The sequence below is a fragment of the Myiozetetes cayanensis genome, unplaced genomic scaffold (assembly GCF_022539395.1).
Source record: "Myiozetetes cayanensis isolate MyiCay16 unplaced genomic scaffold, myiCay2020 scf7, whole genome shotgun sequence".
Taxonomy (NCBI): Eukaryota; Metazoa; Chordata; class Aves; order Passeriformes; family Tyrannidae; genus Myiozetetes; species Myiozetetes cayanensis.
In genome coordinates this window covers 2,558,373-2,571,819 of record NW_026087964.1, presented here as the reverse complement: position 1 = coordinate 2,571,819, position 13,447 = coordinate 2,558,373, and the positions used below count along the sequence as shown (strand labels likewise).

At 46.6% G+C, this 13,447-nt stretch overlaps 1 protein-coding gene across 2 annotated transcripts in view; it reads right to left on the bottom strand.

The window, feature by feature from the left end:
• Positions 1 to 222: 222 nt before the first annotated feature.
• Positions 223 to 13,447, bottom strand: part of REEP1 (receptor accessory protein 1) — a 65,112-nt gene continuing 51,887 nt past the window's right edge. The window contains exons 8-9 of one of the 2 annotated variants that reach the window (XM_050338108.1): positions 5,454 to 5,593; positions 223 to 4,041 (exon numbers count right to left, since the gene is read on the bottom strand). In XM_050338108.1, coding sequence (XP_050194065.1) covers positions 3,970 to 4,041; positions 5,454 to 5,593 — 212 coding nt within the window. In that variant the 3' untranslated portion in view covers positions 223 to 3,969. The remainder of the gene's footprint in view (positions 4,042 to 5,453; positions 5,594 to 13,447) is intronic. The other variant, XM_050338107.1, reaches the window with a different exon arrangement.

The window sequence follows — 13,447 nt, the reverse complement described above, 5'->3', positions numbered from 1 at the left end:
GGTCCTTTCGGAGTGTGCAAAGAAACTGGGCTGGTTTTGCTACAGGATACATCAGAGATTCACTTGAAGAAAGCATGTGAAAAGTGTTTGTTTCAAAACAGTGACTGACAGTTAACCCATTACTGAGCAGACAGTCCCTGGTTATCAGCCCCAGAGCTGCCTGTGTAGCAAGAGGTGGTTTGCTGTACAAGGCTGTAGCATTTCAATGAATTCACTGATTACTCAGAGTGTTCAGTAGCTGTATTTTGTTCTTTTTCCAGTTCATAATACAGAAAGTTCTGGAGGACATGCAGCACTTAGTGAATACATCTATATACAGTCAGCCAGAATTGAGATAAAAATAATACAGCGATCAAAGGAATTATTCTGGCCTGCCAGATACATTGAACAGACTAAAGATGTTTTGTTTTTGTCTTTTTTTAATAAAGAAAAGATTAAGACTTTATTCAAGATGTATATCAAGCAGTATAACAAAACCAGCAAAACATCAACCTTTGGAATACTGTTGTCCTTGTGAGGCATCGAGTGTGTACCATTGCATCACCAGACCTTTTCTACCCATCACAGGAAAGAAAAATCACACCAAGTGCACAATTATGAGCCTTAAATAGTTTGTCTAAACGCAAATCCCAACGTAGTGTTCTCTGCTAGTTCAAATACGGTGCTGGATGCAAAAAGGGGACCTGAAACTAACAGCAAAAAGGAGATTGTGGGTAACAAGCATTCGGTCACGAGGGTTCACCACGACACGGGGACGCGTCAGAGAGCAGCCAGAGGCGGCAGGTTGTTTACAGGAGGAGCATCATCTCTCTCCAAGCAGCTTTTCCCCCTCCTGGCAGGAATAAATTACCTGATTCCTTCTGTGCTGGGTTTGCACTGCTGTAATTTAGGTTAGTGCGGGATTCGTTCCAGGGTGACACCGAGAAGTGTGTCTTGTGTTGGATGTGATCCCGATTCAGCAGCTGGCAACCGCTGGAGCTGCGCTGACACTGGCCCCTGGGGCAGGAGAGGAGGCATAGAGGGCTGCACTGGGCTGCTCTGAGCTTAATTCTCTTCATAACCGAGTGGATTTATGGTAAATTGGTGAGGTAATTCACAGGCCTGTTTACCATGGACCATCTTCAGCTGCACTTCCCCCTCAGCCTCGATTTTACACGCTCAAAATAATGAACATTTCACTGCAGTCTTGAGCTGGGTAAATGCTGTTTCCATGGGCTGTCCTCTTCCCTTCAGGGTTCCACTCTCCCAGCCGTCTCTGAGACATCAGGAGGTGCCTGCCTGCCCTATGGGACTGATGGTAGGGGCCAGCTGCCTGAAAGGCCCCAAAACCAGGCTGGTTTTACCCAACTCAGATCTCTTGCTATTTCAAATCATCTGAAGAAAGACTGCTTGGTTTTCAGAGGAGACATCTGGAAGTGGTCAGCTGGCCTACACCCTCAGAGCTGGAGCTGGGAGGGAGCTAAGAACTGCTGCCCCCATCCATCCATGCATCCATCCATCCCTGAGTCCTCTCCTCGTCGGGTCCTGCACACCCCAGTGTGCCAGGAGGGGTCAGCAGCAGCGCAGGAAGGTGACTTGCTGGAATCGGGCTTGTTCCTTGGCAAAGGCTCCAGAGAAAAACTGGAACAAAAGACTTCACCGGTGCTGTTTATCCTCTTAACCAAGGGGTGAAATGACAAGACTTGGGGAAAGACCTGTAAACAACCTGCGTGAGGAAGGTGAGGAATCCAAAGCGAGTGGCCCTTCTGGTCTGTACGGAACAGCGGAGCACAAGTGCACGTGGTCAGGCATTGACACGTCTGTCTGTCTGTCTGTACACAAATATACAGCTCCGCTGATAAACTGATACGTTTTTGCCAGAGATATGAAAAGGTTTATTTTTTTCATTTATACAGTGAATGTTTTGAGAGATATAAGGCAACTCCCTTGTCAACATTTCACCTCAGCACTTAAGAAATGCTAAACAGTCAAGTTTACAGTAAAACAGCAGATTAGACGCACATTTAATAGTTTTAGTGAGAATCGATGTTAATACAGCGTGTCTGAGATTAGAACTTGTCAGATGTTACGCAGCTCTATGTTGTTGGGGTTATTTGGCATAATTGAGTGCAAACTTGTCAGCTTCTTTTTTTTTATCTTACAGCAGCCCATTGCATAGCAGGGAAACATGGCTTGCTTGCAACAGGATTTTATTTTCTGCTAACAGTGCAGGCAGTTTTTCTATTTATTTTTAATGTTTGCCAAATGAAATCAAATAAACTCTAAAGCTGCTTCAAAACAAAATACACAAGCTTAGCTCCTCAAAGCTTTTGCTGAGTATCTTCCAAGGACTGACTCTTCTGTAACTGCTACTTAGACAGCTTTGTTGGTTTACTTTTTGAAGAATTTTTCCTTCTTCACATTGCAAAATATGACTGAATCAGCACATGTAAAGGAAATAAAATTCTCAGGTAATGAGGCCAAATACTGTGGCAGACACAGGAAATACCTGCTTGCTTCTTCCATTTCCTAGCCAGGTCAGATACACATTTGTGTGTGCACGTAATTAATTTCTTCCTTTCTTCCCCACACCTGTAGGAAGCTGTGGGGGAGACCTCAGGGACCCATTGGACAGGAAAGGTTTCAAAGGCCACTTCAGAGTTCTCTCTGAGCCTGACACGCTCCATCCTGGGCTGCAGCACCTGACCTACATGAGCAGTGTTCACCACGGAGCCCGTGTGCTGACCCACTGGTGATGGCACGTCCTAACATAATGCTAAATGTTTTTCTAGTCTATGGGACAGGTCCAAGAGCAAACACAAAGGGCCACGTTAATTAAATTATGTGTGAATCTCACATGCTTAACACTTACAAGAGACACCAACTTGAAGCACAAATACACAAACCCTACCACGTCTTCCTCTTCTTTTATGTCTCATTTATATATGGATACAAATACACCACTCCACCTGGTTCTCGTGGTTCTAACCAAACCCCATGCTACAGGAGAAACTCCAGGCTTCAAGAAGCAGCTCAGACCCAGCGCCCTCCTCTGCTCGTGCAAGCAGAACAGCAGCCCCTCACCAGGAGAGCAGAGCGCTGGGAACGGTACTGTTGCAGCAGGGGAGAAAGGTTTGTTTTCCCCTGGAAATGCATCACTAGAGCAATTCTAACTTCTGTGGCTGCAGCTGGCACATGCCTGGCTTGCTCACACTTTAAAAGTGGCAGTAGAACATTGGCCACAAGCGGTGGGATCTAGTTCTTCTACCTGCCGTTGTTTTCCACAAAATACCCTCCTGGCTCAGGCTGATCAAAATTAAGACTCCCCCTTCATTACATCGTTGAAACCATTTATTTTCTCTTGCACGTCTCTTCCTCATCCTCTGTAAGTGGTTCTGTCTCTGTGGGTTTAGCACAATGATTTTCTCAGAGCACACGATTTACTCGCAGAAACGGAAACGCCGTTGCAGCTCAGCTTTCGCTAAAGAATCCTGGATATTTTGTACAGTCAAAGTACTTTGATATTTGTTACATCATTCACAGTCTCGAGGAGGAAGGGAGGAAAGAGAAATCCATGGGTTCTGCAAATCCACTTCATCAATGATAAAGCCATAAATAAATACACCGTCAATGTATCATCATGAGTAACTGATTATTGTTGTTTCCGCTGTGCATTCACAGAGCAAGAGCTATGCAGACACAAATGAAATCGTAAAGGTACAGCGTGGGTGGGTGGGTGCACACTCTGCAAACCAAACCAGGACCCCTCACCTGCAGGTTGTGTGTGCCAGACTGTCCTACCCACGTCACGGACCAACAGGAGCAGCGCGGCACAGGGGGACACGGAGAGGGGAGAGAGAAAGGCCATGTCTACAACGCTGGACATCAAAGCACATCCATCCCACGGCTGTTTCCTACATTATGAACGAGTAGCTCTTTAAGGCAGAAGAGAGACATTCTGTGGATCTTGGTGCTATTGGCTCATTGCACTCACATTGTTTCAGTGGCAGAGGACGAGGTACTTTTCTTCCTGAAGCGAGGTCTAAGGGTCCTAGGCGGTGCCTGCGGAGAAGCAAGACCAAACTTCAGTGGCATAACAGGAAAACGTATTTTCTTTCCTTACAACTCACCCATCTTTTGTGGGACACCTGTGGCAAGGATCCCATCCCAGGCATGAAGCAGTGGAGAAGCAGATCTTGGCCCTGAAGATCATTAATGAACAACCAGCTGAGGACTAACCCCTGCTGTAATCCTTTACTCAGGTTACACCAACACCTTCCCCTCTGGCGCTCGGTCAGAGGTGTGGCAAAGGATTGCTAATAACACAACAGCTGAAAGAGCCAGGTCAAACTGGTGCCATGTACAGCAGCTCATGGGTCAAGGTATCAAACTGGTGGCAGGGAGCCAGCTCTGGTGCCTCACAGTGCATCCTGCACTGCCCAACCCATCTGCAGCACCTCGGGAGGGCACAGCTCATGGGCATTACAAAGCTGAGGGGGTCCCCAAGGTGAAACACCTGTAATTTGCTCAAGGCAGAGCTCTTAAAAATCAGCCTCTTGCTTGGGAAAGAGGCTGGACACAATCCACTGAAATTATTTTAGAAACCAACTACTAGAATTCTGTCTTGTGGGCAGCTGACAAAGAGAGCTTTAACAAGGAGGAGCCCTGAATACCCAGGAGGAGGCAGACTAACTCCACGGAATTGGTTTACTGGGATTAACCCTGTTCTCCACACTGAGACAGAAAGGAGTTAGACTAGCAAACAAACAAAAGAAAAACCCTGATCTGTGGTGCCTACTTCTCTCAGAAAAGTGTGTCTTGCAAGCTTCACAACAAGAAACAGTTCCCAGATGTTGTAAAGGAGCACGAATTCTCAGCTTGGAGCTCTGTCACAGCACCAGGTAACACTGCAAGGCCTGACAGGCTCTTCTACTCCATTTACACAAAGCCTTGTTTTCTTTAACAGCATCAGCCTATTCAACTGTAAGGCTCTGAAAGGATCTTACCATTCACAACCATTCACCACTCTGTCATTTATATTTTATAGGACTTTCAAACCCAAGACCGTGCCATGTTTCTGCATTCCCACAATGCAGCAAGGTATAAATATTCATACAGATAAGGAACTGCAGCACTGTGAGGATTTATTCAGACCCCACCTAAATCTCCTTTTTTTTTCTATTTGACCATAAACCAAAGTAGTTTCTATCCCCCAGAGGTAGGACAATCCATCAGAAGGGATTGCAACTGCTGACCAAACCCTGTATAACTGATTTTTCTACAGGCACAGATTCAGACTCCTTTAAGGAAATCCACACACGGAGGAAAGTGAGCAAACCCAGAACAAGACTCACCCTCGAAAAAACAGAAATGTATGGTTTGTATTGTGTGGTTTTAGACCAGAGAGACGTATTTGTTCAGTTGAAGGTTCAAGGAATGTCACAGAAGGACAAGCCTCGACAATATGGAAGTACCTCAAGGGGTGGATCCTTCTTTTTGGGCCTTTTGTTCATGGATGCACAATCGTTCTCTTCATCATCTGAGAACACTGAGCCTTTTGTTTCACAGTTTGTCTCAGGCGGCTTCTCATACCTATTGTCCACACCTATTTCACCTATTTAACATGGCCATTTAACAGCCTAAATGTGAAGACAAAGGATGGAGAGATCAGTGATGGTTTGATTCACAGGCTGCCAAATGTCACCTCACTGCAAAGCCATGCATCTCCCAGGGATTAATTGGCAGAATGTTCACACACACACTCTAGTAAATAGCAGCTCTGGGGTTAGAAACCAAAACACTCCTGTTTACAAAGCCACTATATGCTCTATTTTGATTATTTTACATAGAATTCAGACTAAATTCACAGCCTCTGATGTTTGGGAGGTTGACTCTAGAAAGAGAGGTTTTTTTGTTTGGCTCAGGGATAAACAAAATAGCCGGTTTCTTGAATTGCTGACTCCATCCATAGCTTCTGCACATTTACTGCTTCCAGGAGGAGTATCCTCTAGAAGACTCCAAATGGGTGTTGAAGCCCTCCAGTCGGCACAGAGAGAGCTGCCTGGGATGCAGACACGTGAAGCACAGCAGCACTAACACACTCGAAGCTGAGAGATCTCAGGGCAAGCACCCAGTCTGAGATTCACCAGAAGCTTCACCAGGCATGGAATGGACCCTCAGCAAGTGGGTGTGTTGCTGCAGGATCAGAGCAGGGAAAAGTCTCTCCTCTGTCACTCTTAAGTAAATGTAAATGTGATGGAGCATTAACCTCGCTCATAGATCTGAAGGAGAATTATTGCCCCATGACTACACACCTGGTTGGTGGTTCTTATCCTTGTAACTTGGGACTGGTCATGTTCCACAACAAAATTAATCTGCTGCCTTAAATCCAGACAGTGGAATGAGACAGTATTTTTTAATGAACAAACCAAAGCAAGAGAATAAGAGGAAACCCAACATGACCAAGCTTCCTGCATCTCCATAGTTTCTTACCAGCAGGGCTGGAGCTTTCCAAGGCGGCTTTTTTCATTCCAAAACATGTCAGGACTGGAAGTGTTTGCTGTGTAGATGGCACTAATCACAATTACTGGGTCTGTACTTTAACTGTCGCATGAACATACACAGAAATAATGCTCTGTGCTTCTTGTCTCACCCTGACTGCAAGAATCTGCTGGAGCAAACACTAAAGCCCAAAGACTGAAACCAAAGAGGGTTCTTAAACATGGAATACTTATTAATCCATTTGGATTCTTAAAGCCCAAAAGAACTGAATTCCCCAACTGCTCTTTCAGTTGGGTAACAGAGAGACAGAGGGAAAGTGATTTGGCTACAGCAACACCAGGAGTCACAAGCAGGTCACTGGGGCTCCCTCCAGTGCCAAAATAAAGTCAGCAGCTAATCGTTCTCAGCCCACAGGATACAGCTGCTGCTCGAGACAGGGGTCTGTGCACACCCTCCTCTGCCCACTGACCCTGTGTTTCCACCCCTTTAGCACCATTTGCATGGGCAGGCTGGAAGACACCAACAGAGGTTTCCAGGAAGCGCTGGACGTTGATTTTTTTTCCCAGCTGTACTGAAGATGTTGACAGTCACGTTGCAGAGAGGTCAGGAATAACACTGAATTGTTTTTCTTTCTATGTGTGACTGCTGTGTGAAGACTACACTGTGGGGAGAATTAAATGTTCTCCAGACCACAGGGCAAAACAGTATAGGAATGTTTTACTATTTTATCCCTCCACTTGGAAATGAGCTACTTGGGAGCAGCCTGGTTTAGGCCATCTTGGATGTGGAAGCTGCTCATTGATGCCTCTCTAAGCCAACAAAAGGAGTCAAGTTTAGCAGAGGTGGTCCAGGATTTCTTTCAATGGCCTCACTGAGGTTTGCACAGTGGCATAACACCACACCTCCAGCCACGTGCCACTGCCAGGGGACCAGGGTCTTCCTCAGGGAAAAAGGACTTCGAATGGCACAGGATGGAGATGTGTTACAGAACCAGTCAGTGTTCAGTGACTAGAGTGAGGAGACACTGAGGCTGAGAGCAGATGGAATCAGCAAAATGTGCCCTGCACCCCTTCTCCTGTAGCCGCTGTGCTGCAAAAGGAGACAGAAGCAGCTGTCAGCCCTGATAACGCTCCCGTGTTTTTCCAGTGTCCATTGCTTTCTTCCTTATTGTTCTCTTTCTTGAATTGGGTGCTGGTCAGAAAAGATATCCAGGCAGCTCTGCCATCCGTGTCTCACTGTAGGCACAGCCTCCTGCAGGCTCTTCCATTCTCCCCATCAGCCGGAGTGTCACATCCATGTCCTGGAGCTGCTTCCATGAAGATCAAGAGGAGAGCTCAGCCTCCAAGCTGACACATATTGCTTTGATCCCTGCATCTGAGAGGTCTGTAAAGTCCACTGGAAGATGGGCTGACACCCTCTTCCCTGCTCCATCTCACTGGGAATGAGGCACTGAAAACCAGCCAAATGGGAACCAGTTTTGTTTCAGCCTCACTGAACTGGAAAAGGGAAGAGGTGGGGCTATCCCAGGCCTTTCCACTACGTTTCTGACCATTGATGAGAGCAGACCTGGAATACACAGGTTCCTTAAGACCTGGGACAAGAAGGGAGGATTCCCTGCCCACCCTGCCTCTGGAAGAACATCTGTATTCTGGGCAATCCCAACCTCGTGCTGATCTGGGGTGCCAGACTTTGTCCCACATTTATGGAAGCACTAAGCTGTTGTGGAACTGGAGAGGACTCATCTCTGAAGGGAGGCTGCTGTGTGAGCCCCAGCTCTGAAGTTGTTATTTTTTAAGAACAGGGTCATGACAAATTTTCTGACATCAAAAGAGTAAGGACTCTGCAGGAGAAAATGTAAAGCAGAGGATTAACCAGAATAATAAACACACATGTGAGGCATTGGAGAGAAAGGAGATGGAGGCTTAAAGTGAATGGATGGGTTCTGGGACACCGAGGTTTGTTACTGGAGAAGGTAAAGACTGAGGAGCAAAACGTGTTGTCAGGGCTGGCACACGCTTCTTGAGGACAGCACTTGGCCTTGGGTGACCTCCTGAGTGTTTCTAAGGGCCACCTTTAGGATCCGAGACTGTGGGGCCTCAGGTCACTCTCAGATGTCCCCAAAGCAGCAGAGCCAGCAGCGTGTGCTGCTCCAGGGAAGCAGCCACAGGGACTGTGTCACAGCCAGGAGGTGGCTGGGTAAAAACATGGATCACACACCAGACCTTCGCCTGGATCTCTCTGGGAGACTCTCTCTCCCCATCTCAGGGCAGGCTGTGCTTCAGGTGTCTCCACCTGTTACATTTGTGGCTCCACACCTTTGTGTGCAGGGGCTGGATTGCTGCAGAAACGGGAAATGGGCTGGTGTACCAGGACTAAAGCTGCTGCTGCCTCCAGCAAACACCTTTTCAGCACCCAGACCAGATTACACTCCTCTCTCCACTAAGGGAGTTGGGATCTAAGCTGTTACACGTACCACAGGGAAAAAACAAGCACAGACAGGGGAATGTAGGGCCAGATTAGCATCATCATCTTTAATCTTGTTATTAAACAAGGGCTAAGAAATCTCCCTTGCAAAACTCTTTCTACAGTAACAACTGGGATTCAGTAGTGGGATTCAGCAACCACTTTGATTCAGACTCTGGTCTGTGCTGCTGTGAAAATCCAGAGTAACTCCTATGGATTTTCAAGAGTACAGCAGAGGTCAGGACCTGACCCACTCTTATCTACAGGTGAGCAAAGGAATTGGATCTAGACCCTCTGAAAAATCTGGGCACTTAAATACAGTTACAGCAGGAATCGGGCAACTTCAAGAGAAACTGGACCTCCCCTTATTTTACTTCTTCCTCCCATCACTGCAATTCCTCGGGAGCAACGGGGAAAACCACAGCCACAGACTACACAAGACTGGAGCAAGGTATTGTATTATTGTAATGGAAGGTGAGGTCACTCCAAAGTTAGGCCTTTCCAGGGGATAATTCACATAAAGAGGTTTGCACAATGAGTAAAAAGCCCGGGAAAACAGATATTTATTATACGATGGCCATCAGCTTCTTTCCCCTGCAACAGAGATAAATTCACCATCATTTCCGAGAGACATTGACCCAAGTCCTGCACTTCCCCAGCAGCTTTCATTGCCAAACCAAGAAGTTAGGAGCAGCCAACTCCACCAGCACACACTGCCCAGCAGCCACAAAACAGAGGCAGACATCCTTTCCAAAGCTGGAGTCAAATGCAACCAAAGCAAACAAGTCTAACCACATCAACAAAGTCATCCGTTAATGCAAACACATCCCACAAATGAGCAAGTTGTTAAATGCTAGTCTACTCCAAACACCTCAGAAGAAAATTCATGCAATCTGTAACACTTACATCAGAGTCCCATAATATTTACATAGAGAAAAGGAAAGAATAAACTGTTAGAGGAAAACATTTGGGTGCAGAGGGGGAAGGAACATTGTTTCAGAACACAGAAACATTCATCTTTGCTTTTATCATATCTGTGGCTCGGCTGGAGCTTATTAAACAACAATATTTTACCTTTCTGTTGGTAAAATGCAAACGTACCTAAAGAACCTACTGATTTTCTATGACATTTTTTCCTTCCCTGAAATAACTAAAGTAAGTATTAAACTCTTTTTAAATACCAGAGAAACTCCCAAATTGCCATTCAGAAGTACCAGTGCAAAGTGATGCAAATCAGCCCTGTAAAAATTTGATTCAGAAAAGGGAAGTTTTAAGGAGAAAACGCCTACAGCAACACAAAGTTGTTGTTTGTTCTTTAAGTTCAAGAAGAGAAAGGTTAGAAAAAAAATATCCCCCTAATGAGAGCTGGAAGCAAAACTGGCTAAGAACAAAAATTAAACCACCCACACCATTTAATTGAATTAGTTTAGAGATGTATGATCAGCCCCCTTGACACAAAGCCAATTAGTGTTTTTAGAGCACTTTCCACTGTAATAACTCATGTGCAGTCTGCAGCCAACCACAAAGGGGCTGGACACAGCTAATAGACCCATAAGGTGATTTGTTTAAAACACCAGTGTCCATCAAGGTGCTCACTGAGCTGTGCTGCTGGTTGTGTGAGATCTCACAACCCTGCAGTGCACACCCAAAACCAGTCCTGCTCATCACCAATCTCCTTGCACATCTCTGACCCTGCCTAAGGCTCCTGACCAGCATTTTAGTATTAAATGCCTCCTCAAAGACTTGCAGCCCCCAAAGTTCTCTTGATACACAGCTGATTCTTCAATTCCTGCTAGATATATTTATTGTCTGCAAGGATTAAAATTGTTCCTCCCTCTCACCGTGCCCCAGGTCTTCACAACAGCCCCTAAGAGACGTTAGTTGAGAGAATACCAACCACCACACATATTTGTTACTTCTTAAATGCCAGTCCCAAGCAAGATTGTTTAATAGTGACCAGTGTTAAGCATTTGCCAGGCACTGACAAAAGATAAACAGATATCCCTGGAGATTTTCACTCTGTCCTCTTTGAAGGGGAAAAAGGGCTCTTACATAATAGTACCATTACTCCTGAATGCTGCAGCCAGACTTTCCACAGAACACAGAGGAGATAAATCAGAAACTGGACCTGGAAGGAGTTTCACCAGCAAAGTCCTGCCACTGAACTGGAGCACGAGGAGCTGGCACAGGAGCTGTCAGGAAGATGTGCTCGAGTACATCTGGTGGAACACACTTGTATTTGGTGAAGCTGCCCAGAGCACAGGAGGAGGAATGTCCTGAATTGCATCAATGCTCTGTCATGTGCGGACTGTGAGGCCGGTGGGAGTGATCCAGCTGGGCTGGAAAGGGCTCTCCTGTGAGGGAAAACAGCTCCAGGACAGAGGAGTCACCACTGCTGACAGGGACAGACCCACTCCAGCCCAGGGGAGCTCAGGCTGTGCTCAGCCTGGCCTTCAGGCTCCACAGAAATGCACATTCCATGGCACCTGCAGGTCACATCCTCAGGAAACCTTCTCTCATCTCGGGAGTAGAATGCTCAGACTTTTGCTCCACCAGCCTGCGCTCTCCTAAGAGCTGTGGAGGTTTCAGTGAGTCAGAAACAATTGAGTTCCACCTGCCAGAGCATTAAGGCAACTGCTCCTGCCAAAAAGGCTCTAAACCAGCCCTTAATACTCCTCCTTGAGGTAAGGTTTGACTATCTGCCCATTTAGATTACAAACTCTTTGGAAATGAGAACTGTTGATGATTGGACTCTGGGACTGGCTACACAAAAGTCTGCACCAAGGAGAGATGAGTGCCAATAGCTCAGGGCAGCTTAGCCCCAGCTAAACAAATTCAGATTCTTTCTTCCCCCAGCTTTTCGTGGCATTGAAAAACGTTCACATGACGTAGTCGGCTCTCCAGGCTACCAAAGCTGCCCTTACAAAGGAGCACTTTAACGGCAGGCCACTGTCTGAGAGTGCATTAATGCATCTATTGCCTTGGAGACAGAGAAAGGGCAGCCTGTGGAGACAGAATGAACCCTCTATGAGATAGAGCCTCAGCACATCCCTATTGACATGGTCTAAGGGACTGGATTATGTTGGAGAAGGGGGTGGGAATAGCAGGGCAAGGCAGTCTGAAAGACAGGGCACGCAATTTCAACCAGATCAGCACGACTTTGGGTCCAATTTGTAAACTTATCGGACTGATTGCTGCTTGAGCATCATTAAATGACTTTCCTAAGATTAACTCATGACTACTAAGCCCATAAGGATTTAGTGTGGTTTTTTTTTTATAAATAACACTTTTAAGTCAAATCCATAAAATTGGTTTAGGCTAAAATTAGAAGGGTGCTAATAAAATGCCCTGTGAATACAAGTGTATTTCATAATTCCTTAAACAGACACCACCTTAAACAGGCCTCAGTGTCCTGCACAGTGGCACACTCACCCAGAAAAGGACAACTGGGAGGGTGACAAATCAAACATGAGGGTTGGTTTGCCACCTGTGCAGGGTGCAAGGAGACTGGGACCACCCCAAGCACTGGTGCTGCACAGGGCTGTGGTACCAGGTGCGAGGCAGTGGGAAGGCACAGATTGCTGCAGCACGGTGGCAGCACTGAGATCCTCTAGTCCCTCTGCCGCCGTCCCCAGGCTGATTAGTGTGCAAAATTAACAAAAAGCACATGAGATGAGAAGAAAAGGAGTTACAAAGGTCTTTTTGCCTCCACCAACATGAGACACTGCCAGTCTGGATTTCTTTTTTCTCTCAGACAAGCTGCTTGGCAGCACCATCCTCTGGCATGCCCAAATTGGAGGTCTCCACTCCTTTCATCTGCCACTGGTAGAAAATGCAGAAGTGACACCTCTCGGCTCTTAGCAACCAATCTAACTGGCACGGCACTGAAAGGACCACCAGCAGCTAAACCATTCACTGCATTCCTACGTTTGTAAACACAATAAATGCTGGGGACAGTGGGGACATTTTTGAAAAACAGCTCTAGTGCAGATTGGAACAGGGAGAGTCTGTTCAACCCTATCTTGTCATACCAGAGCCTGCTACTGGGCTTTGCTACGTACTCTGCTTATCCCAAACACAAATGTCCTCTCCACCAAGAGAAACAGGAGCCAATCCCTAGGGAACAGAGCAAAAAGGGCTGGGACTGAGGAGGGTTTGCTCTTGCTGTGTTCCCAGTGGATTTACACTCGCACTGGGAGACACATGGCAGAGGAGTTACACTGCACAGCAAGGACATGGCACATCCTCTAGAAGAGAAAGGAATGAAGTTCTTCTCCAGAGAAACATTCCCCAGCCTTGGCTAACAGTGGTCAGTAGGGTGAGAAGCACTGCAGTACCTGCCATCAGCACACACACAGCTCCCAAACCCTGGCCTTCCCCGCTGTTTGTTTCCCTGGTGTTAGGAAACCCAGTGAGCAAGAGCGGCGGGAGCAAGCCAGGCTGGGGAACACAGCCATGCCCAAAAAGGGATGCATGGATACCAGGGCACAGGAAATCCAGCACT